Source organism: Grus americana, chromosome 6, assembly GCF_028858705.1.
Source record: "Grus americana isolate bGruAme1 chromosome 6, bGruAme1.mat, whole genome shotgun sequence".
Lineage (NCBI taxonomy): Eukaryota > Metazoa > Chordata > Aves > Gruiformes > Gruidae > Grus > Grus americana.
In genome coordinates this window covers 22,390,440-22,416,320 of record NC_072857.1, presented here as the reverse complement: position 1 = coordinate 22,416,320, position 25,881 = coordinate 22,390,440, and the positions used below count along the sequence as shown (strand labels likewise).

General features: G+C 35.6%; 1 protein-coding gene across 15 annotated transcripts in view; it reads right to left on the bottom strand.

Annotated features, from left to right (window-relative positions):
* UBR3 (ubiquitin protein ligase E3 component n-recognin 3) overlaps positions 1–25,881 on the bottom strand; it is a 115,762-nt gene that overhangs the window by 33,339 nt on the left and 56,542 nt on the right. For 11 of the 15 annotated variants that reach the window (XM_054830475.1, XM_054830478.1, XM_054830477.1 and 8 more), the window contains 7 exons: positions 23,063–23,151; positions 15,019–15,168; positions 14,370–14,503; positions 9,930–10,040; positions 7,929–8,141; positions 7,002–7,138; positions 1,469–1,554 (listed from right to left, as the gene is read on the bottom strand). In XM_054830475.1, the coding sequence (XP_054686450.1) occupies positions 1,469–1,554; positions 7,002–7,138; positions 7,929–8,141; positions 9,930–10,040; positions 14,370–14,503; positions 15,019–15,168; positions 23,063–23,151 (920 nt within the window). The remainder of the gene's footprint in view (positions 1–1,468; positions 1,555–7,001; positions 7,139–7,928; positions 8,142–9,929; positions 10,041–14,369; positions 14,504–15,018; positions 15,169–23,062; positions 23,152–25,881) is intronic. The other 4 variants (XM_054830476.1, XM_054830480.1, XM_054830479.1 and 1 more) reach the window with 1 other exon arrangement.

Sequence of the window (25,881 nt, the reverse complement as noted above, 5' to 3'; positions counted from 1 at the left end):
ATTTCATTCCACTTTTATCTTAAAAAAATATATAGAGAAGCTGTAATCTCCTGACTTTGAAAAGCTATCAGTAAGATAAAACCACCACCTTACAGATTACAGGCCACTTCCCTGCACACATTCTTCTAAACTTTAAAATGTCAAAACTTATAAAGATCTTGTGTGGTTACTAAAGCCATGTGAAAACAGGGGTAGACATTATGTGTAAAGTCAATATAAATTTTTTCACTTTAAACATTTCAATATCATAAACTGAAATCTCCACCCTATGCTGCTCATCATGGTCCTCCACATAACATGCCTGTGAAATAGGTAACACATTCAGTAAGTTGCTAAAATTCAGAAAGAAAGTGTCCATCTTACTAGGTGAGCATACAATTAAAAGTAGAAATTATCATCTGTAGAGTCTTGATATTACTAAATGCTTCAAATTTGCAAACAGTGATCTAGTGATGTTCTTTTAACACATACATTTTTCAGGTATTTTGCTCTGCTGGGAGAGGGAGGTAATGATGGTGGGGGGAGACAGTGTGCAGCAGGGTTTAAAACTACTTTTCACAAATCACAACACATGAATGAAATAAATTGAACTGCATTTTCTGGCAGTAACAGAAGGCTCTAATCCTAGAGACGATGCAGACAGCACAGCACGTGATGGGATTTCTCTGGTGGCTCATCGCCTCAAATGATGAGGAAAGCATCACCCACATATCAAGTACAGAAAGGCAGAGGTAGACCCAAGCTTTCTGACATTTTTAGTACTCAATCTGCTGCTACTGCTGCATAAGCTTCATTTAAACAAGCATTATTAGTAGTATTATTCTGGCAGGCTTTCCAATTTTTCCTGACAAAAGAAAATGTCCATTCCTAACAGTCTATATTCCAGTAAAAGATAAAAAGATTTTATGTTAAGGAAAAAAAGCACTTCTGTCCACCCGAAGTGCTTTACTTGCCAAACATTGAAGGTTTCAAAAGTTTCTACCAAAGAAAACATGCCAAACTGTCCTGTCAGAGAAAGAACTCAGGAAATTAAAGACACGGGACATGGTAGCTGCAGACTTCTAAGTATGAAACCTAGTCGTGAGCTACATCAGCAGTCAGAGAAACAAATTTCTTTACTATTACTAGCAACAGTCAGGGTGAAGCTTTCCTGCTTTACCCTTAAAGTACTTCAAGTTTTACTCATCACAATGTGAAATTATTAAAAAAGTATTACATGGATACTATGACAATATATTTCTAAATAGGTTATACTCACAACACATAAACAGCTCTAATGAATAATTTGTGCAAATTAGATCTCAGATTTCTCAAATTGCAACAAAACCAGACAACTCATTATGGCAGAAAAAAAAAAAGGTTCTTAAAAGAAAAAAGTTGATGTGTTTTAGAAAATGTTAGAAAGAACTAGACATCTTTATTCAATATTGTAAATAATTTATCTTATACTTCATAACATAAAACTTACTTAAACATGATCTTTTCCCAGCTGTGCTTGCACCTCCTGAACATAAATTGCCTCCTCGATGGACCAGCTCAAGTTCCAAGTTTGTTCTGCAAGAAAAACGTGTTTAATGGAACAGCATTATTCAAGCTTCTATGGACATGAAAGAGTCATCACAGACCCCCAGAATACACTAAATAGAAGAATGTTGTGAACTAATCTTTAGTGTGAGATACTGCCAAAATATGACTCCGAATAAAACAACCTTTATCAAGATATTGCCATACGTGATTTTAAGTGCTTTGATTAGCAAGTACTATATTAAGACAGCTGCTACAGTGGTGACTGAAGAATAAAAAAATGTTAATTCTGAGGCTTTTTTCTGTATGCACATACAACTCTTTGATAGTAAGGGAATTTATGTGCAAATCTGAAAAGACAATATACAGATTGGCTAAGTTTCAATCAATCAGATATGTCTAAAAAGTGTTCTCTTTATTGGCAGGGCTTTTGTTTTCCTTTAAACAAACAGACAGTACAATGGATATGGCATCAAGTAACTAAGTATGAAAACAGTCTAAACTATAATGGAAGCACTGACCTTTAAAGATAAATTAGTTAATAAAAGCCTTGGAGGTTAATTCTGAATGAAACACCAGAATTCACTGCACCCATTAGTATGAAACAGGAGTTGTGTCACTAAATCTCTACATGTCACATTGATACTTGCTTTCTTAGTATTACTGTAATCTGATACTTAGGCACCAATTGTTTAGGCCAAATTCAATAGCTTTGTTTAATTTTGGAATTGGATGTTTCATTACCGCATTATCTTTTACCCCCAAGACTTGGAGCAAACAATTTACGTTATGTTCTCCGAGAGTTTGTTTCAATAAGTCAACATGCATTCCTTTAATTAAAATAAAGGAATATAATTCTATTATTCTGAAATGTTATTTTGCTAATTTAATCCAAACTGCAAAGCTCAGTCTAAACATATTTTGTCCTTTAACTAAAAATCAAACAATTTTAGGTTCAATATAATGCAAGTGAATACACACTAAAATCTATTCTAGAATTTTAGGCACATAAGATATCTAAGCTAAGAACACACACCCCCACACACATATATTTAAAAAGAAACTACAGGATGACTTTTATTCAAAACAAATTATTTTTTAAGAATTTCAGCTCCATCAGCTTGAAAGAATAATACATTTTTGATATGCAGTGTTTGTTAAGATACTTTCATATATTTTTAAAATAGTAACATTTCAGAATACTACTATCCCTAAGTTTGCAGCTTATGCCACCTATTTCTGAAGGAATGCTTTAATCCTCTCTACTCAGGAAAGGCAATTTAACATTGATAATGTGCCTGCTCAGAGCTCCATCTGGTTGCTGCTGATAAGGGCATCTGTGTGACAGGGGAATTTTCCACTCTTCAGGCGATTTGCAGCGCTCACTGAACTTCTAAAAATCTACCAGCAAGGAAGCAGGGACAGGGATTTCTTATTAGTAGACAAAATAGCAACTGTAGCATGTGCTAGTTCATCATGGCAATATGAAGGAAACCAGTATGTTTTATTTCTACAAACCTCCTGACAACTAATTTGTAGAACAAAATTAATGGCAGCCTTCCATTGAAACCAAGATAATTAGATTTAAATCAAAAACACTACCTAAATTTCTAAGAACAACTTTCTAGATCTAGAATTTTAAATTTCCCTTTCACCAAGGAATAAGTACAGTTTTACAAAACAAATTTCAGGGACAATTCTGAAAAAAACTCTTCTTGATACGTATGAGGTGTTATATAGTACTTCTTGCTAGAAGGAATGTAAGGAGAGAGATTTCTGGAAACATATACTCCATCACACGTACCATACCAACTCCCACCTCCCACACTTCTTCATTGACCCCAGCTCCTCAAAGACAGCTTATAGTTCTGCTTTCTTGGAAACGTAAATATTAGCCTTTTCCTCTAAGACATCTCTTGCAAAACATACCTAAACTTTGGCATAAAGATGCACAGTAGAGAAAGAATCTTCTGTGGAACCGAACACTTCTCCTTTATAAAGTGTTCTACATCAGGTACTGCCCTACGTAATTTTTGAAAGATTACTGTATGTCCTCCCTGCTTCAAGCTCCCTTCTACCTTGAGGATCCTAGTACCATCTGCCCTCTACTGAAGAAAAGCAGAGCTCTCAGTGCCTATTCTCTCATCAATGAAGAAAAATTTGGGGCATCTGATAGAAGAATAGAACACAGAGTGGTCTCTGAAAGCATCCTTTGCTATCTCAGCCCCCTCAACATCAAGGAAAGAGAAGGAGAAAGAAAATCTATATGAGTGACAGTTTCCTCTATCTAGAAATCTTTGCATCATTCATTGGAGCAACAAATTTTGTAGAACACTGGCTTTATCTTCTTCACTCACAGAAAAAAACTGAGAAGATGGATTTTGTTCAGCTGTCCTGACTCCTGATTAAAAACCAGCCCTACTTCATACCTTCTTGTGGGCTTCCATTAAAGGAACATATTGGGAGTGGGATGGGGAGGGTGATTGCATATTTCTTGGAATTCATATCAGGACTGAGTAGGGGGAAGTAAAAATGCAATGCCCTTTCCAGAAAGGGAACATATTTGGATGGACCTCGTCTTTCTATTAGGACAGAAGAATCAAGTTAAGCACTTCCACTTTTCCCACTTCACTTTACAAAGACAACATATATGTAAAAAAACGCCAGACACTGAGACACCAACTGAAAGGAAAGAACACAAGGTTCTTGTGTTACTCTGCACATAGCTGATAGCAAAACCAGAAGCTTTGTTTACACAGCCAACAAAAGCGCAAGACCTATTGCTACGCAATACAGAAACAGTCCTCCAAGATACTGCCACAACTGACAGTCATCAATGCTATGAATGTGGAGCTATTAAAATTAAAGCTAGGCACACATGATTTGTGAATGACACACTATACTAATCTCATAAATGTCAGCAAAGACAAGGAGGGATGCATACAAAAAAGGCATAAATTTAACGAGGTAAGACTGTAGGGAAAAAGGGAGCTGCTCCTCTAGCTGTGCATGCAAATCTGGATGCCAAGACCCTGAGTGCCTCTTTTGCTAGGAAAACAGACAGGGGCTGGCTATCCCACTAGGTGGTAGAGAATTTGCTTGTAATTTCTTTTCTGTGACATCTGTCTGGGTAAGCGAATGTGAAGTAAGAAAACTAAGTTCCCGTTTTCTTGAAACAGAAAGGATAAGCTGAGGCAAGTAGCTACATGTTGTTTAACCAGTAGTACTCTCATTCCAGCATGCAGAAATCCACTTCAAAGCTGGCCTCCAGCTGTAAACTAGCATCTTTTAAGAAGACTGCAGATGATGTCATTTTCTGATTGAAAATGCAACATGACTTATAAGAAGATTAAGAGTGTTTAATTCACTTGCAAATATATGGGGTCAATAAAAATACCATTGCATTCAAATGCTTATTTAAACAGGGGCTACTTATCATCTTGACCACTTTATCTGTATGTTAGGTTAAATACCAGGAAGAAATGCATAACAGCTGCAGATGGTCTGACCAAAACTGATGACATGTTTCAGAATACATGGAAATAAGGAATAGGCTGAATGACAGTAATAACTTCCAGAAAGCAAGTTACTTCAGTCTGTAATTTAAATCATAGATAGTCCATCATTTGGATACTTAAACAAAACATACTAAAATCATATAAAAAAACCCTCTTTCAGTCTAGCGGATGACCAGCTCACACATTTATTTCTTTAAATACAAACCGTAAGTTTATATTAAAATGTCTTTTTAAAAGTTTAACTTTTTTAAACTTGTACTTCTTATGCAATTATCTAGTGGTAGAAGCCTGCAAATCTGGATTGCTGAATTGAAAGGCAAGAAAAATTAACTATTTGTAGGCAATCTGCCAGGCACCCTCATAAGTGATCTTATGGTAAGAATATGGAAGGCTGGATCCAACACCTTGAAATCCTCCAGCCATGGATAAATGGAAAATTGCTGACACCAGTCTAGCCTAACAAGAAGAGTACAGGTGCAATATCCTAATGTTAGTGGTCAACCATGATTTCTCTCTCCAGCAGTGCAAGCAGCAATGAAATGCTGTTCTGGTTTGGGGTATTTTTAACTCTTGGCATGAAAACAAAAATCTTGGGCTTGGGGTGTTAATATAAAAATCATAAAATATAGATATATTTAAAATATCTTTAGGTAGCATTTTTAAAATTATATAACATTACACCCAAAATATATTATAACACCATTTTTGTACCTTAAATGGCATGTCAAGTTATGGTTACAAGTAATCATACTTTTATATATGAAATTCTAATTTTGAGTCCTTTGTATTTTTGGAAGGATATTAAATTGTATTGACCAAACACATCATTGCTAAAAATCTCAACATTATTTATCCTTGTATACCATATACCACTTAAAGTAATACAGAATACTCTTTTAACTTCCTATGTTTAAAATTTAATTGCTCTTAATCAAGGCACAGTTAAAGAATACAGATAATATTTCATTTAATAGAATTATACAATAATCTAGGTTGGAAGGGAATTCTGGAGATCAGATGGTCCAACCTTCTGTCAAAAGCTGAGCCTTAGATTTGATTATCCAGAGTCCTGCCAAGCCAAGTCTTGAATATTTCCACTGCTTATATATCAAAGACACTCAGCAACCAGAGTTTATGAAACTGTGGTAAAAAAATGCTACTGAATGATATTGCTTGTATGCTTGCACTTTCTCTGCAGTCAGCACCTTCCCTGCAGGCCTCAATAAGTCAGAGTTTAGAAAATTATTTGCTTAATGAGTATTTCAAGCTCTTCTTATGGGAAAACCGTGCATTACAGTAAATCTGAACAGATTAACCATTCAGAGCATCTTAACATTAATGGTATAGATGGAAAGAGGGACTGTTTGATTTTCTTGGAGATGGTGTCTGTGCCACTGACAGCTATAAAACTGGAATCAAACATCACAGAGAAAACGCTAGTAGTTTTGACACTTTTTTAGAAGCTTTATTCACATGAAGAGACATTCCTGGTTGCTGACGTAGAAAAGGCTCCTTCTGTGATCAGACTAATGTCTGATGGAAAGATTAAAAAACCTGTGATTTAAAACACAGTAATATGGCAGTGATATAGAAATAATCTCATTCTGCTAAATACTAGTAGGGAAGATTTGACAGTTTGGGAAAGGACGGCAGAAAAATAAATTCAGCATAAAATTGTGATGTACGGAAAGCAAAATCTTAAATAAAGAAAACAACTAAATAAGCAGAAGACAAAATGTTCTCCAGTTTTTGTGCTGCATATACTAAAAATGAACTGAAAGGCACATCTTTCCATCTTTGTATGCCTGCATATGAAAATCAGAAAATGTAACCTCGATGTACTAAGTACTCAAAAAGAGGATGGAATTTTTTTGTTTGTTTTTAAGAAGAAAACTATCTGGTGAGTAATATCATTAGTAAGAAATATAAAAGAAAAAAAACATAAGAAGAAATACCCACCTGGCTACTGAATACATAAATAGAAAATCATTGTCAGGTGATCCAGGACTCTTACTATAATCTGTATACTTCTTCTGTGTGGTACTTTTTATATCTTTCATTACAGATTCCATTTCTTTACTGAGATTGGTTTCAGACTATGACCAAAGACACAAAAGAAGATTAGTTAATCTTACCTGAAGAAATGCAATAGCTGATCACAAAGTGTAGCACTCATATTTATAAAAACACATTTGCAAGTTATAAGAAAATATGCATTAAAAGCCAGTATTCTGTCTCACAGAAGTGTTACAATATTCTGAAAGCTATTCTGATTTCTTCTGAATATGAAAACATTGCTGTTTTGTCTATCTCCTATGTTCAACAATTTCACTACTTGCATTACTTTAAAGTATATTTGCCTAAGTACACAAAAATAACATAAAGTATCTCCACCAAGACTGGAAGACTAGCAAAATTTAATAGAATTAATTCTATCATTCACGAAGCCTTGTAATACATGAGCATCTGCAAACTGCTCTTGCTGTAAAACAAATAACCCATATCTTAAAATGTTAATAGACATTCTTTAAACAGCTTCCAGTTACAAGGATATTGGTGGTTTTGCATTGTAAATAAATGATAAATGAATTTTATATTACATGACTCAATTCTATGTAAATTAATATGGAGAGAAGTGAAAGTGTACTCCATAAAAAAAATTATATTAATCACATATTGTCATAGCTTTTTAATTATTTTTAGTAGGTAATGCAATAAGTGCTGTAAATATTTTAAATTTCTTGATATGAAAAAAATAGTATGCTATCTTCCATATCAGAAGAAAACGAAGTTTCCCAAGTTGTCAAGTTTCTAAGAGGTCACAAATGCAACATAATGTAAAAACTGAAAGGTAGAGGCAAATTAACAAGGATCTTTCTGCCTTACACTGATGCTTACTGGGAAAGTTCCCAGCTGTTCTTGAAGATCTTCCACCTCTTGTACAAGATCTTGCATACATTTGTTACTATGACTTTGCCAGAGGCTTCTTTCCACGTTGTTTCCAGGATAACAAGGAAGAACACTGTTAGCAAACTGCCTACAGAGGGGACAGGTAAATTCTCCTTTGTCCACTGAAAAACCCTGGAGGACCTGATCATTCTGAAAGAAAATAAAGAAGATGTAGCTGAAATCTGCAAAAGATTATAATTATTAGTTTGATATTTCATGTGTGTAGCTAAAGAACTTATTCTAAAACCTAAAACTGTAAAGAAAGAATAATTGGAATAACTCGTCATTTTAGTGAAAAAGGTCTTAACTACCAGAGATTATCTTACAATCCTCCAACTAAACTGATTTTCCTAATTTTTAGGTACTCTTCACTGTCGACAATATCCTCATAATCAACTAGAAATACTTCAATGAGGTAATTTGAACATTTCACATGTGTTGTCTCTTTCTAGCAAATGCCAATACAGTTTGAGACTCTCTTGATAATATCTTTTAATTTCTCAAAAGGCAATTTTATTTTTGGTCATGAGAAATAGTTGAAGCTATTTTTCAAAAGAAGTACAGGCTGAAAAACCTAATCAAGTAGCCATTGGAGGGTGGCATGACAAAATAATAGTGGTAATATATGCTAGGATCAAAAGTTCACTTAATCTAGAAAACTTCAAGAATACAATGAGTTGGAATAAACAGTTTATTTCAAGTTTAAGTGAGAATCCACCAGAAGAGGGACTTCCATGTCTATATGACACAAAGGATTACTCTTCCAAAATTCTCTAAAATTAAATTCTACCATGAAAGCCCAGATTTTACTTAATTATCTTGATGACACAATTACCCCTGAAAACATCTTTAGAGTCATATGGAAAAAAAACATTTACTCATGGGATCCAATCAAGGTGGCATAGCTTCCAATTTCTCTAGAGGTAAATTTCACAGTATGACCAATGCTGATTCTAAAAATACAATGCATTGCTCAGTTTTTCTCAAAATGGAAACAAATCAACAAAACTTATGAAAAAAGAAAACTAAAGAAATAACACATAAAGTAATTATGCAGTTTCATATGCAATAAGATGTCATCATTTAGTCTTTATTTTATTACACTAAATAATACAGAAAGAAATGATTGCTTAAAATCTGATGACTTCTACCACTGCTGAGCTTGTGATATTCTACGGTGCCATTCAGAGTATCTGCAATAGGGCTGCAAGAGGTTGATGGGGGGCAAAGGAGGCCAGCAACATCAATGGATCACTACTCAGACCACGTAAAAATAAATGGATGTCTTTTCTAGCCAACAATTTCTGAAGCTTGACTAACAACTGTATTTTAAAACCATACGTAGCAGTAATTTCCCAGCAGTACTTTCCGAGGAGAAAAAAAAAAATATCATTCACAAGAGTTAAACTATTTTAACTCATTTCTCTAAACCGCATGTATACGCATAGCTTATGCCACACACAACTGGAGATAAAAATCTTTTTGTAACTGAATTTTCATATTAGGAATTAACCAAAAGCACAAGTTTATATTTGTAAAATTCCCCTCTAATTTTTTCTTCAGTTTCTCTGTAATCTCTAACACACATTAAACATCAAAATAGGGATCTATGAAACAGGAAAGTTTAAGAAATGCTTTACCTGAATATGCATGAGGAAAAAAACCCCAAACCGCAGTGATTTAATTTTTTAACAACAGAATTTAGTCAAGTATTTTTTCTGATGTATCAGAATAACTGAAAGCAAAGTACTTTTCTTAATAATGTCAAGATGTAACAAGATATTTAATATCTACAGTTCTTGAAACATAGTAAAAACATCTTGCCCATTCAAGTAAACCCGATCTTCCTTTCTCTGAATCAAACAACATAAATCCAATTGACTTCACTAAGAACAGTTCAGATAAAAAAAAAAAGAGATGATCTTTAGTTTTACTTACCCGTAAAGATTCCATGTAAGATTTGTGACAATCTATGTGTAATGTGTGACCACAAGTTTGTACATAAACACCTCCTTCCCAGCCTATTGACACTGCTTGCAGGCAGGAACTCTAAAACAAAGTAAGAAAAAAGAACAATATATACATATAAAGTTATAAAGGTATTTACCACAACTCATTTTACGAGTTAAAAAAAACCTGTAGATTTTTATTTGCATGCTACCTAATTAAAATACATGCTGTGGAAATAAGGAAAAAATTTTGTAAAGTATTTACTTGTGCTAACTTACATGGCTGCTATTATGCTATTCTTTCCAATAAAGCTGAACACTTAAGTTAAACTTTTGCAGTTCTTGTCACTTAAGATAATGACTCCTTTAAAGAACCTCTTGTATTACAGCATGAAGATGGCTCTAACTCTGCCATCTGTTCCAACAGTACAAGTTATCCCATGTCCAACGCCAATGTACTGCTCCAATACATTTCATTCAGTTATGTATGTAACCAAAATAACAAGATTATAGTTATATAATTAAATCCCAATCTGTTATTAAAATTCAGTGTAACACTTAGGGTTTTTAAAGAGTTGTTGAACAATCTTGTATACAACACATCATAAAGGGAAAAGAGAACAAATACTCGTTTAGTGAATTTTTATACTAGGATTGTTCTGAAAACATTGTCCTTATTCAAAAGACTGCACTTACAGCCTACATGTCAAAAATAAAATTACCTTACTGGTAGTTCTCAGAAAATAACGAACTGACAAAACAGCCACCACGGGCAAACTTATGATAAGGAATTCTAGAAAATTCTCTTGCAGCATACTTAGCTGTAGTCAGTCTAATCATTAAATCTCCATTTCTCAAAAAATAATTTCATACAAAGATCAAAATGTACATTCTGGTTATACATTTAAAGAACAGAAAAATATTTATGGCTACTAGAACTGGAAAACAATTTTTAAGTGTAGACTCACCTTAAAATGGTCTTAATGCATGATGTAAAACCAGGGCACTGTAAATAACCAACTCTGATAGTTGCATTTTCTAAGAATGTCCTAGCATCTCATTTTTTTCCTGCATATGAGCAGGAAATCAAAACAAAATTACAAATTCTAGCTACCTTATTTACCTTGCCTCAACCTGACATCCATAATGTGCTATGACCCTCTCAGGCCATAGAACAAGAAAAACTTTTTCTCCTGCTGGTTCCTGCATAATTTAGTAGACTACTGTGGAGGGTTGACCCTGGCCAGGTGCCCACCAGAGCCGCTCTCTCACTCCCCTCATTCACCAAACAGGGGAGAAAAGGCATAACGAAATGCTTGCAGGTCGAGATAAGGACAGGGAGAGATCACTCACTAATTATTGTCACGAGCAAAACAGACCAAACTTAGAGAGGGAATTCATCTAATTTATTACTAGGCAAAACAGAGTAGAGGAATGAGAAAATAAAATCAACTCTTAAAACACTTCCCCCCACCCCTCCCATCTTCCCGGGCTCAACTTCACTCCTGGCTTCAACCTTCCCCCCCTCAGGGGGACGGGGAATGGGGGTTACGGTCAGTTCATCTCACGGTGTTTCTGCCGCTTCTTCATCCTCAGGGAGAGGACTCCTCTCATCGTTCCCCTGCTCCAGCATGGAGTCCCTCTCATGGGGTGCAGACCTTCAGGAGCAAACTGCTCCAGCATGGGGTCCCCCACGGGGTCACAAGTCCTGCCAGCAAACCTGCCCTGGTGTGGGCTCCCCTCTGCACGGGTCCACCGGTCCGGCCAGGAACTTGCTCCAGCGTGGGCTTCCCACTGGCCACAGCGTCCTTCAGGTGCCTCCACCTGCTCCGGCGTGGGGTCCTCCACGGGCTGCAGGTGGAATCTCTACACCCCCTCATCCTTCCTCCATGGGCTGCAGGGGGACAGCCTGCTTCACCATGGCCTTCACCACGGGCTGCAGGGGGATCTCTGCTCCGGCGCCTGGAGCTCCTCCTGCCCCTCCATCTGCACTGACCTTGGTGTCTGCAGAGTTTCTTACATCTTCTCACTCCTCTCTCCAGCTGCAAAAGCTCTCCCTCTCTAAGTGTTTTTCTTCTTCTTAAATATGTTATCACAGAGGCGCTGACTGGCTTGGCCTTGGCCAGCGGCGGGCCCGTCTTAGAGCCGGCTGGCATTGGCTCTGTCAGACACAGGGGGAGCTTCTAGCAGCTTCTCACAGAAGCCACCCCTGTAGCCCCCCCGCCACCAAAACCCTGCCACGCAAACCCAACACAACTACACTATTAGTAAGGTGGTATAATATACCTGAATAAGTCTCAGAGGAAAAATGTTTCATTCAGGAAAAGCATTATTTATTGCACATATTTAACAAGGCTACTTAGTAGCATTTGCATAAGAAGAAAACCTCAACCCCAAAGTCTTTGCAGAAAGGCTTTACTCTACCATTCTTGAGTTCAGAAATAAAGGAGATTCCAAAGCAAGCCATAGGCTTGGGATGGAACACACCTATATCAAGCTATTGGTTGCAGACTATGATGTGATTCTGAAAATAGTCCTATCAATCTAGTATCTTGCTGACTGACAGCAAGCATCAAATTTCAGCTAAGAAAGGGCAAAAGGAATCTCTATGAAGAGAATTGGCCTGTTTTGCCCCAGCTGTATACAGCATGTACCTTTTGAATATTTTTTTTCTTCTAGTAGAATAAGCTAGACTATTTTTCATAACTTAAAATTTTCACAACTAAGTGAAATTCTTCTCTTGCCTCATGAAATCTGTTGTTAGAGGAAGGACGCTTACTGGGAAGGACACAGTTGATAAACAAAAGGACTTCTTATTGCTTAGCTCAGCAAACAAGATGCTCAAGACACTAACAGATGTTTCCATTTTTTTGCCAAAAGAAATTTAAGGATTAGTTCTTTCATGCAGAGACATTTTTTAGCACAGTAGTGACCTGGAAACTTGAAAGTAAAAATAGCTAATTCAACTAATGTTTGAATCAGGACTGGAATTTTTGAAAGCAGGATGCAGTTGCTCATTGCATTACAGTGTATTTTAGACTAATCTGTTGGTAGTGTGACTGCACGGAAAGGGAAATATACACTTCAGTGAGATCAAGTTTTTGAGTAACATTTTGCTTGGAACTCCTTCCATTTGAACTGTGCAAACATATAAAAATAAACTTATAGTATTGCTTCAATGTTTTCAATCACTTCAGTAGGAAAAAAAATATTCATTAACTACTGGAAACAATAAACAAACATCATCAATGTCAAAAGAAGACAAGCTTGTCCATAGATTATTTCTGAATTAAAATATCTTAAAAGTTTTACTTCCTAGCAAGGACATGTATATTTGCCTCAGAAGAAGATGCTTTTCTGAAAACATTGCCCAATTTTAAAAATTGTATCAATTATGAAATTTACTCTAAATTTATCTACTCTACATAAGCAAGCTTGGTTTCAGTTGGCAAATTTCAATTATCTGTGGATGACAGATTATGAGAAAGCTAGCAATCATGTCAGAGTAAAAATTGCCACAGTTTTTCCTCTTTAAAGCTTCTAAAAGATGATTATTTAGTTAGATCTGCTTAAGAGCTGGTATGTCACCTGGGACTAGTCTATAGGAGGTAATTTAGGGTTATAGGTTACATACTTTTTTCCCCCAGAATGATTTCTTGGAACAGTTAATATATTATCTTCCATGTTTGTTTTATTACACTAGCAAGGGAAGTCACAGGCAGCACTTCCACAAAGGTCTACAACTGAACAAGTCCTATTCAGCAACAAGAATTGGCTCTCAAAATTAAATATGAAAAAGTTGTAATGTGGCTTTGTGAAGCAATGCAAAAAACTCTGCTTGGAACAGCCAACAGAACTGCCAACCACAAAATTACATACCAATTAATGTAAAATTAAACCTCAGTAATGTTGTGCAGAGTTGAGGATTCCCTCCTTTCCATCCACTCATCCTCCCCTTTTCTGTAGTGTCTCAGAAAACTGTTGCAGGTTAAAACAACTCTTTCCGCTTACTCCGTGCTGCCAAAAATACTTGTAACTGATTAAGAGTAATTCCTTGATCAGGTTTTCTGAACGGCCTCAAGAAAACTGGTGTTTTGAAAGTACTACTTAAGACAGCAAACCCACATCTCAATTGCACGGTCACACTGAATTGTGAAATACCTTCTTCTAGAGAACATCTGCATAGATATTTCATGACTTTATAGCCTGTAGATATACTAGATGCCTATGCCAAAAACCTAACTAGGGAGAAGCTAGACGCTATTTAAAAATAAGGACCACATCAAATGTAAAAACTTCGTAACTACTGCAACATGACAAAGTGTTCACTAAATGCAGAAGTGAGATTAGGAGGACTAAGTTGTAATTCCATTTACCTTTTTACACAAATTTTTCATAAGTGGTAGTATAGTTCACATGAAATACTTACATCTTTAAAGTATCGCTGTAAAGTTGTAAGCCTCACATCATGCAGTGCTGCACAGGTATCCCAAGGATATATTTGCTCCTCTTCAGTAGTTGGTAGTTTCTTTGGCTCAGTGCTATTGCGGCATTGTCCCAACACTGTGCGAAGAAAAGAAGCAATAAAGAATGCAATGGATAACAATATGCTAAACATTTGAGAAAACAATCAGGAAATTCTGTTTTGTAACTACAGTGTGCATTGTTGATGTTAAACAGTAAAAAAATAATTCAAGAAACTGAATACTGAAGGTTGTGCTTTTGCACTTGTACATACTGTATATATATACATACACAAACACATATATAGATATACAGATAGCTATTTTGTTTTCTTTTTCTTGCAATACCTATTTTCCTTCTGGCCTCTCATATGCTGCTGGGTTTGCAAAAGCTAACAGGAACTAGGAGGGAATGAAACTGTTTGCTTTTCCCAAACATTTAGAAATTTTCTCAGTACCGTTAGACCTACACATGTGACTCATGTAGAGGACCAGTCACACACAGGAAAAAAAAAAAACCAAAAAGCCAGGGAAGACACTGTCTTTCCAGGCTCCAAGCATTTATGCGCACATACTGCAGAATCACTGCTTGTCCAACAAGTCACGCATTCATACCTGAGGATGCTTGTAATAGTACAACTAGCCCTGTAGGCCTCTCTTCAGTAGAAGGACCACTTTGTCCACAAATAACACAATCATATATTGCCTCAGAAACATGCTGTTCTGATGTAGCTACCTCCATGGCAATATCAGCATCTGGCGATTCTAAAAAAGGATAAGAAAGTTGATATTAAACAGAGGGAAAGAAATTCTATTGCATCTGCACTGAGGTAGTGATGATAAAACTCTAATAATCTCTCTAGTTTATCTAGAGCTAAACCATTGACCATTGCTTAAAACTTACCTTGTTGCTTCAAACTGAAGTACATCTATAGAATTAAGTACAAATTTTCTCATATTCAAAAATCATTCCTAGTGGAATTAAATGTTTAGTTCAAGTTTTGCATTAAACTTGATCTCTTTAAAACTTCTATAAAACAGATATCTAACTGCTATTTCATTAGATACTATATTGAAAACTCTCAATAGAGAGAGATGAAGGGCAATGAAAATGAATCTCCACTAAACCCAGATTTGCTCGTAACTGACTCAAACAGCAATTAGGAGGGAAAAGTTAATAATTAAATTTAATTTAATTAAATAATTAAAAGTTAGAAATAATTTAAAGATGCTTAGACAAGGCAAATGAAATGTGCAGCTAAAAATGAAAGATTTTTTTAATATGAAACTTGGACAATCTTTAAAAATTTGGGGTGCATTAAGTAACCTGCTGCTATGAAGCAGATGTTTAGTTTAACATTTACTGCATACAAGATGTATCAGAGCTCTTGTTTTCTAACGGTCCACATTATTATTTCCTAGGTGCACCGGCAGAAATGTTTAAAGCTAAGGACCAGCTTCAAAGTATTGAAGCAACTGCACTTCATGTAGCTTTGTTCACATGACAGTTGGTGGTTTTGGGGTGGGGGGGCTAATGAAAATAGAAGCAATTTTATGTTATGTTACAACGAAAGGTAAGAATTCTTTATTGCCTTAAAAGAAAAGCACATTAGGACTAAACAATCCTCTCCTGACTACTCAGGAACACATACAGTCAGCCTCTTGTCCTAGAATATAAGGGTGCTTTATTTCTTTCCTAGAAGATAATTGTTCCAAAAGAAAACGCTTCCTCCCTACCTTCAACCATGCCTTTTATCTCCTTGATTAAGTAGGCCAAGATACTGGATAGAGAACCCAAAAACCTTGAGTGCAGTAACAGGCCTCACGCAAAACTGCTTTTAGGAGAGCTGCTTTCTTCTGAAAGTCCACTACAAGTTCAGCACAGGAGGCCTGCTGCTATAAGGAGAGGCATGTTGGATGCCCAGTAGCATCCTTCTTTGCTATGAAAAGCTCCATGCAATGCTCTCTCTCAGAGGGCAGAATCAAAATTACGCTATTTTAGTAACTATTGATTTTCCAGTCAGTTCTTGAGGATCATATGAAAATGAACTCCCATCTTCATTGACATATAGTTAATATTGTACACACGTCTATCACCATCTAGTGGCAGTCAGGTATACAGTGAGAGAAAAAGCAGAATGCATCAACTGCAAATGTTTTTTAAGTCCAAACATCTAGAAAATCTAGAAGCGACTGTATCGCAGAAAGGAGGAAGTAAACACTAAAGCTATTTTTTATATTTAACATCACCTCATAATTGTGTAACACACAATTATACCTGTGTATCAGAAGTATGTGACATGAGAATGACTAGAGTTCCAGCCTTATTTATCTTTTTCCATAATATTTTCAAGACAACATAAAATAGGCATCCATTCAATATTTTTAAGAAGTGCAGTAAGAGAATATAGTGTGTCAATCTGATTTTGAACAACTCACTGGAAGTGCTCAAAATCAGTCAACATTTAATTTACAAAATACCATTCATTCATAATAAATTGCTTATTACTCCTTCATTGCCTTAAGGAAAAAAAATACAGATCTTAGTCTTTAAAAGGTGTTTCAAACCAATTCAGTATATGCAATCTGTACTTCTATTGTACTTCTAAGAAAATAAAGTCAACTTACACAAAATCCATGGGTAAGAGAAACTGGCAAGAATTTAAAATCTCAAATAATTAAGCAGACCAAAAAAACCCAACCAAACAAAAACCCCCAACTCTTTTTGAATGAAATATGATAAACCTTGATTACTGGCTTAAATTAGTTGTTAGCTTCTTTGGAAGATAAGACTTGGGCTGTGGTTTGTTTGAGAGGGTATGTTTTGGCAGCGTAATTCCTGGATTGAAAATATATCAGTGGCAGTCTGGAAAAATGAAAGCAAGCTATGCATATAGCAATGATCTCAACCTTATCTTTCTCACCTTCCTGAGTTTTGCCTCTGTGGAGCTCCTGTGGAAGCCACAGACTCTGCCTCACCATCTACATGATCTACCTACACTGTCAAGGACCAGGACAAACATGGTTCATCTCAAAATACTGCTGAGACAGACACTTTCCTGCAAACCTTGTTCTAAAATATTTCATTAAATGCAGTCATACTTGTGAATATAAAGTAACTGGTAAGTCTCCATTCTACTTCATTTTCAGTTATCTATTTCCTGTTTCACATGGGGAAAAATAAAACTAAACTGCATTTTACTGCAATAGTTCTTATATGGAAGCTTAAAATGCCCAGAAACTTGTAGCTCTACAGCTTTTTCTTCTCTCCCCCCCGCTCTCCATTTCACAAAAAGTACAGAATTGCTTTTGTTTTCCACAGCAACTTGTGAAGTTATTTATTTAAAATGACTGGAGTTGTAATGCTATTTCATTCATTTGATTTAAAAAATATAGGTTCTTACCAACTTTTAAAGCATGAGCTAACATTTCCTAGCTCCCAGAATGCAATTACAAAACAACAGCTTAATAAAAATAATTTTTTATTAAATGTCATTTTATATTGATGAAAAGTCTTTATAGTTAAACGTTGATTGTAATATAACACAAAATTCTTTCTATTCTGGCTAAAACCAAATCACCACCAAGAACTGTCACGTGAACAAAGCCACATCAGTTGCAACTAAAAGCTGAAGAATAAGCTAACTCTCCTCATTCTGCTTCCACTGGTTTTACAAACCCCCAACATTTTTTGCTGACACTAGGAAGATATTTCCATGAAAACAGCACTTGTGTGTTATGTCCCAGAAAAAAGTTGCCTGAGTGCCAAAAGAATCCTTTGCCAGCCTTTTGCTAAGATACTGATCTTGAGGTATATTACTCCTCTACCATTCAAACAGGTTTGTAGGAGCCTGCAGTTTTGTTTTGCATGAAAACCACTGGCACCCAAGAGAAGACATCTCATCACTCTACTAGAGATTCAGAAAGTAGGTAGTGGCAAGAGGAGAGCAAGGAAGACCAAGGTGGCTTTAGTTGCTAGGCTGAAGCATGGCTTTACTAGCCAGGCAGCGGTCATATGAGACAGCAAGTGTATTTTATGTCAAGCATTCTTTCAAATACCACCAAAGATGCTTACAGTTTCAAACTCTGACTCTCCAAAGAATTAACCTAACTGATTTCACAGAGACTTGTCCTCATGATGTCAATGTGTATGAAGAAGGAGTAAATGAGAAATACAAGACAAGACACATGGTATTGGTATCATTCACCAAGTTGCTCTTGAGAGGTTTGTCTAATGTTGTAAAATACCCAACCCCTTCCAGTGGGTTCTGGGACTCTTCTTTGTCCTTGTGAATTATTTCAGAATACTGAATAAATATGAATCTCATTAAAAATAAAGATACAAACACTGAAAGAGGATGAAAACATTTAAACTGTGACAGAAATCCAGGGTAGTGCCAAACACTCTGATTCCCATGTTTTTTTAAAACAGTTATTTACTCAGCTCTTTCTTTGGTTTTGTACCAATAGGAGTAAGAGACCCACAGTTACAAAATCCTAACATTTCCTACTTCCTAGCAAATACTGATCAGTCTGCTAAAATCTAGCACAGTTTTATCGCAGCATGCATTGCTGCCTGAATTTTATTTCATTTGTACTCTCCAGAATGAAAGATTCACTCCCTTTCTTTCCCCTACCCAGCAAAACCCCAGAATCGGAAGGGCTCTGTAGACACAGTAAATAGTTGATAATATCTGTTGACTGTAGTCAACATTTTACTGCTGTATACACTGTGTGTTGAATTGGCCCCTTGGCATCAAAGCAACCATTAGCATGCTAATATTCTTTGCCCTGACCCAGCATATATATTCTCAAGAGATCAGTACCTAATTTATTTTTCTATCTGTGTTCAGAAGATTGAGCGTTAGGAAATGTATGTCACCTTGCATTAAAACCGCACTTTTTTTTAACTCTAGCTAAGGAACATTTGCTTTAAGGACAAAGTGATGTCCTGCCGAGACTCACATCGTCAGAAAGAAACACAAAGATCATACTGCATACTTATCACGAGGCATTTAAAAAAAAAAAACCCAACACATTGGACACTTCAGAGAGCAAAACTATTGAAGGAATGTGCTATATCTTAATATTTGTAATTCGCAAATTAACCAATTTACAAAATTTGACTAAGATGCATTTGCTTAAGTAGATCAGCAGCTTGCCTGGAATGAATCATAATATTTCATGTATATAAAACTTAGATAGACAGATCATTATAAATATCACTGTAATTTGTTAAATGCTACAATTAACCTGGAGCAGAGGGATTTTTGTTCTTATCAAGTCCCACCTGAAAGGCAGCAAAGTTTCAAAAATCTCTTGCATGGAGTTCCAGATCATGATAAACCATAGCCTCACACTGTGATAACTGCTCTCAAAACAAAGATGTAAAAGTAGCTATTACTAGAAGACTAGAAGGCCTGTGGAGTTGACGCTGTATGTGACTACATGACAACTTGTTTTTGACTCACGAGACATTCTCCTCAGTGTTTCAAAAGCTCTGTCTGCTGCTCTTAAAACGATGTTTCTTGGTTTATTTTTCTGCTTTTTACATTTGTCCTGCAGTCAAACAGCTAAACACAGCACAGCGGATTCTGTTCCATCCTAGTTCATTAACATAACTGTTTCTAAATTTCACTTAATTACTTCCAGGCAAGTTTGAATGGCAATGCAGTTCTGCAGATGTCACAGAATATAAATAGAAAGTAACGGGGGGCACAAATGGAAAGGGCTAAATAATTGGAATTTTTTCTACAGTGATTACATGCAAGAAAATGTCAACCTTTACTTTCAGAATCTCAGATGAATTTGGAATTCCAGTTCAAATAAATACTTTTTGCTGGTAAAATGAGACACATTTAATATTGAAAAATGAACATGTAATTACAATTGGGTAACTTCCTTTTAAGCCATGTTTCACTGCAGCATCCCAACAATCAAACAAGAGGAATGCCTCAGGGGATTAACAATGGCTCTGTGCACTTTAATAAACACTTTGGAAACTATTAAGTTTATGGGGTTTTAATAAATAATCTTTAAACTTTGGCTATTCTCCATTATTCCTATTGTCTTCTAGACACATTTATTTTCAGAGTATTTTTAGTCTTTTACACTGCCAAGAGAAAGCTATTACGAAATTTTTGAAGTGCTATACCCAAAACCAATTATACCACTTCTCACGCTTTACCACTGAATCACATCCATGTTTCATAGATAGAGAAGTGCTAAGAGTTGGTTGTGATTATGATAATAATAATAATACTAATTTGCTCAAATGACACCAACTGAATCAGTGACAAACCCAGGGAGCTGAGGCCTCACCATCCCTGCATTCTGACAGTATTATTACTGTTACGACAAAATCAAAATTAAGAAATAAACCTACTGCTGAATTTCAACCTATAATAAAAGTAACAGGTAACAGTTTGAATGCATGAGAAGGGAATGCATTTTAACTGACTGATTTTAGTATGAAAGCATTTTTTTGTGTTCAAATGTCGTATTTCAGCACAGCTACGATACCATTCAGGGTAAGGCTATTAAATACTTATATTAAATTGAATCACTCCAGAAAGACTAGTTTCAGAATTCTTACCAAGTCTTGTGTTTTAAAATCAGAGTAACAACAGTTTTGCAACTTTTCCAATGATTTGCTGTAACATACAGAGACTGCATTCACAGCTAAACAAACTACCTCAGTTTAAAAAAATTAGAGCAATCTGAAGAAAATATTCCTAGCAAACAATTCATCCAGGTTTTAAAATAAATACTACACACTATAATGGGATATGTACTTCCTTTCTGTGAGCTATTTTAACGCCAGTCAGAACATAAAAGCTAGTTAATACTGGACTATAGTACAAATTCAGTGAATTTTCATCACAAACTCAGAAAACAGTATGGCAACCTAGAAGACAGTAAAGAAAAGTGAAAAGCAGAGCAATTATTCAGCTAACGCAATGCTTGGAATTCTATTAAGTTGTTGCCAAGAAATGTCTTCATGCAAGACAACTTTATGAAAATGTAGTCCGTTAAGTTGATTCTATCTACTGCTGTGCATGACCTGGTAATGTTTATTGTCAATTATACGTTTTATGTTGAGATATCTGAAGTTATTCATTGTTTAAATACTAAGAAACAAACAATTTAGGTGTTGCATGCCCAAGAACTTTTTAATGCACAAACATAAGCACAAAGGCCCAGGTCTCCCTGTTAGAGAAATTAAGGGTTCTTTCTAATATTTGACATATGTAGTGAAGTAAAATCTAAGTGTTCCCAGTCCTCCACACAAATAAATGCTGTGTAATTTACTGATTTAAGCAGTATGCTTCGTCCACAAATCAAAGTAGTTACCTTAAACATAGCTTATACAACTCAAGCATGGACGTATTTATGCATACATATGTATATATGCAAATACAGCTATGACAGGTAAATATATATAGATACACATTTGATGTGATTTCATATATAAAAATATCAACTTCAAAGTTGCAATATCAAGAACTCAAAATATAGGTGACTGCAGAATTATCATTTCCCAGTTGCTTTCAATTAGCCATGACTGTAAAAAAGACTTAATTTTTAATAAGTAGAACTGCATGTTTCTTCTTCCCTTCTTCCTTACTTCAACTAATAGATTAAAAAGAAATAGCTACCCATTTAATAAGAATGACAAACTCATTTTATCTGTGATATTTGTGCTGTATCACACACTCTCCAAACATAACACCATTTATATAGTCATTAGTTTGCTAAAAAAATTTCAATGATTGCTGTATCCAAGACCTTCATAAGTATGAAGGAATAAATCTCAGCTACCTATGAACTGAAAGGAATTTAACAATTTCAAAAACCAGACTTTTTCCAGCAAAAACCGTTGTCAAAATATTTCTAACTCATGCTTATACTCAAAACTACATAGCAGATGATATTTGATTTAAAGAAGGGGGAAAAAAAAGATTCCTGCTTTTTCTTATCTTTCAAAAGTGCTGATTTCCAATGAAGTAATCCTGATGATGAAAATGTTTTCCATTCCTCAGTTAAACACAAACTAATCAAGATTATGTGCTTCTACACAGCAGAACCTGAAAGAACTTATCTTCAAGAAAAACAGGAGTTGATTCTGCTGTAAAGCCTGTACTTGAAATAGAATACGTCATCACTTATAGCAACTGAGATGATCTAAAAATTATGCTTTTCTTAACTCTGTATGTAAATTCAAAATGCAAAAATTTTACCTTATCAAAAATTGAGGCTATATGAAGAAATAATCTTAAATTTTATTATTACAGATTAAAGAAAATGCAAACTTTAAAAGACTAACTTTGGGATGTTTTATATTAAAAGGTAAATATATTAAGTAAAAACAGGATAAAATTATGTCCTACAATTAGTATGTTGTCTTTTAAGTATTTTCAAGATCATTTAATCTGTTCTTTAGCAATTATCTATTCAGTATTATCCGTCCTAGAAAACACAACTTTAAGCCTCTTAAGAAGTATTTAGTGAGCCAGTGGATATCAGGGGAGAGTTTTTTGTTTCGGGTTTGTTTTGTTTGGGGGTTGGTTTCTTTGTTTTTAAACTGTTTGAGTAAAAACCTTAATACTAAAATGGAAATTAAAAAAGAGAGCAAGCAGTCAATCACACAAAAACTTACCAACATCCATGGCAGTTTCCATGAAGCTTTTCTGCCTTGAGGCAAATTCAGCCAGCAGTTTCTGTTGCCTTTCTCTGGCCTTCTGTCGCCTGAGTGAAAGAAGGGGGGCAGGAAGAAGAGTGTAATGGAGGAAAAAAAAAATTACAGTTGCCACCTTCAACAATATCATTTGAAATTCAAGTTTTCTCTAAATAAAGGATTAATTTTCAAGCCTAAGAAAGGAATCTCTTGCTTTAAAAATTAGAGGTTTTTTAAGAAATAAGAGCTGGGGTTTTTTGAGTGTGAAAGAAAGGAATAAAGTCCTGTCCTAAAAAGCCCTTCAGAAAACCAAAGGATCCTTTAACAGATTAGGACATGGCATCATAAGAAAAAGAAACCAAGACCTTATTCTTGAAAGTTATTTTTCTGTTACATAAGGGAAGAATAAAAGAGTAAAATGACAACAGTTGTACAAAAATAAGTACTCTTGTGAGCAACTAACATTTACAAGTTGTCCTCGTTGTTGTTGATGATGACAATAAGCCTACCTCACTCACTTTTGATATCAAGCTTGATGCCAAGGGAAACAATTATGAATAATTTATTTTCCAGCTAAGGCTCCTCATACTGGTTCCTTCTCCCTCCACTGCCACCCTTGATACTGGTCACCAACAGCTGTTATACCTGGACTTAAAGAAGTCTGAGATTGCTTCCAGATTGAAGGCCCTTATCTCCCTAGGCCAAGCTGACTTCACTTTTTCCTCACTGTTTAATACAGCTCTGGATTTAGAAATGGAAGACATTAGAGACTCAGTCTTGTCTAACCTTCTATTTAAACTGTATTAGTGATCTGTACAAGGCTATATGACCAGCTATTCTACAACTCCCTATATATACGTACTGCAGCGGGTAGAAGAAATATTGATGTATGTAAAAAAATGAAGAAAATAGACATTGATTTTCTTCTTCCTGAGGTACCAAGAAAAGATCTTTACTTTGACAAGAGTTTACAAATAAAGGAAATGGGAGAGTTGAAGAGGGAGAACCAAACAAAACTTACACCACAGCTGCTCATCACACAGCACACACAAAGACTTATGTGCCCCATGGATGAGGGCTTTACACAGCACCTCCCCAGTGCAGCTAGGGAAGCTCTATCTGAGCTACAAACTCTGTTCATCAGCATTTACAATTATTCCCCTCCCTTGCTCAGAGGTGATTCAGATAAAAACCAATGGATTTAAAAACATTCACTTGGCATCTGACACGCCGATGAGTTGCTCTTTAGTCTCCAGCACTATGTGATTATCTCTGTCCTGGCACAGGACCAGGCATGCACAGGCCCAAAGCATCTAATATATTGCAACCTGTTAGCCTGAGGTGGCCTGTTTATAAGTCAAAGGTTCTAACTAGTTTTCTTAAAGGCACCTTAAAAACCCAAAAGTCTCTGCCCATTTATCTGTCACATTGTACAGCCACCACTTCTCAAAATAACTTCTATTTACAACAATCCTAAGATTCATTATTCTGAGGATCATACCAGGGCATTCATTAAACCTGTTTTTATTTATTTCTCCCTGGGAATTTCTCAATATATGCCTTGACTAAAAGCAGAGTGACTGTAAATAGAGGCCTTTAATAAGAAGACATAAACAAACTCTGACAGATTCAGTACAGCTCAGTAATTTTCCATGATGCCCCATGCGAGTATGACACTGCAATTCAAAAAAATACTGCAAGTAGCTCAAGCTCTCTTCTAGCTCTGTATTTCAGTTCCTATGGTGACAACCCATTGCCTGAGTGATGCTGAGTTTGTCATTATATGTTGAAGTAACCAAAAAGGGAGATCACTGCACACTCACAGTCTGCTTGATCTTCACTAATACAAAGCTGGACTTGGGGGAAAAAGAAAAACAAAACAATCAAAAAAGAAAGTAAACATTGCAGCCTGACTGTCAGTCTGAGATTAGTTACTTCAGTTATCACATTGTCCATTAATAAACTTCATGGGTCCCCAATGCCATTGTGGATTTGAGGAGAAGAAAACAGTCACTCAGAACAACAAAACTGGAAACATTTATTTTCATCATTACATTAGCCCCTGAACTTAACTGAAAACTTAAAAGTGCCCACAATAGATCCTTGAAAATATCACATCCTTTATAAGGGGAATGACCATACCCTTTTCTATATGAAAAGTTACTGGATTCAGTGATTCCCGTGCTTCTCCCATATATAAATCTAGCACTACTGAGTAGCACAATAACAAACAGGTGTCTAAGATGTAGCTGTGTTATCTAAAGCAGCCATTCAGTCTGGATTTTCTGAAATACAATTTTACATGCTAACCCTCTCATTTCAACAAGGGATGTTGAAAATTCAACTGTTAACTGACCACTTGTAAGAAAAAAATTAATTTTACTTTGTAAAGTATGTAACATAAAAAATAATGGATCTATTTTTAATTTTTTTATGTTAAATTTTCAAGTACAGCATAGGTCTTGAACATATCAGAATTTAGTGAAAAATTTATTTTCAAACAAATAAAAATAGCAGGATAAATAAAGATAATCCAGAAACTGAGCTGCATATTTCTACCCAAATTTCTAGAGCCATTATCATATTGTCTGGTTACATAAACCATTAATACATCAAAATACTGCATGGACAAGCAATCAGGAGTATTCTTGTCCATTCCAGCCTATGCCCTGTCTCTAATTCCGTGAACGTGGTAAGTTCTCTGACCTGACCACCCCACTCTCTATGCCCCAACCTTCTAACCCTAGCCACTGTCCCCTCGTTTCAAACGCCAGGTTTCAGTCTTCTGCACTAACCAGTCT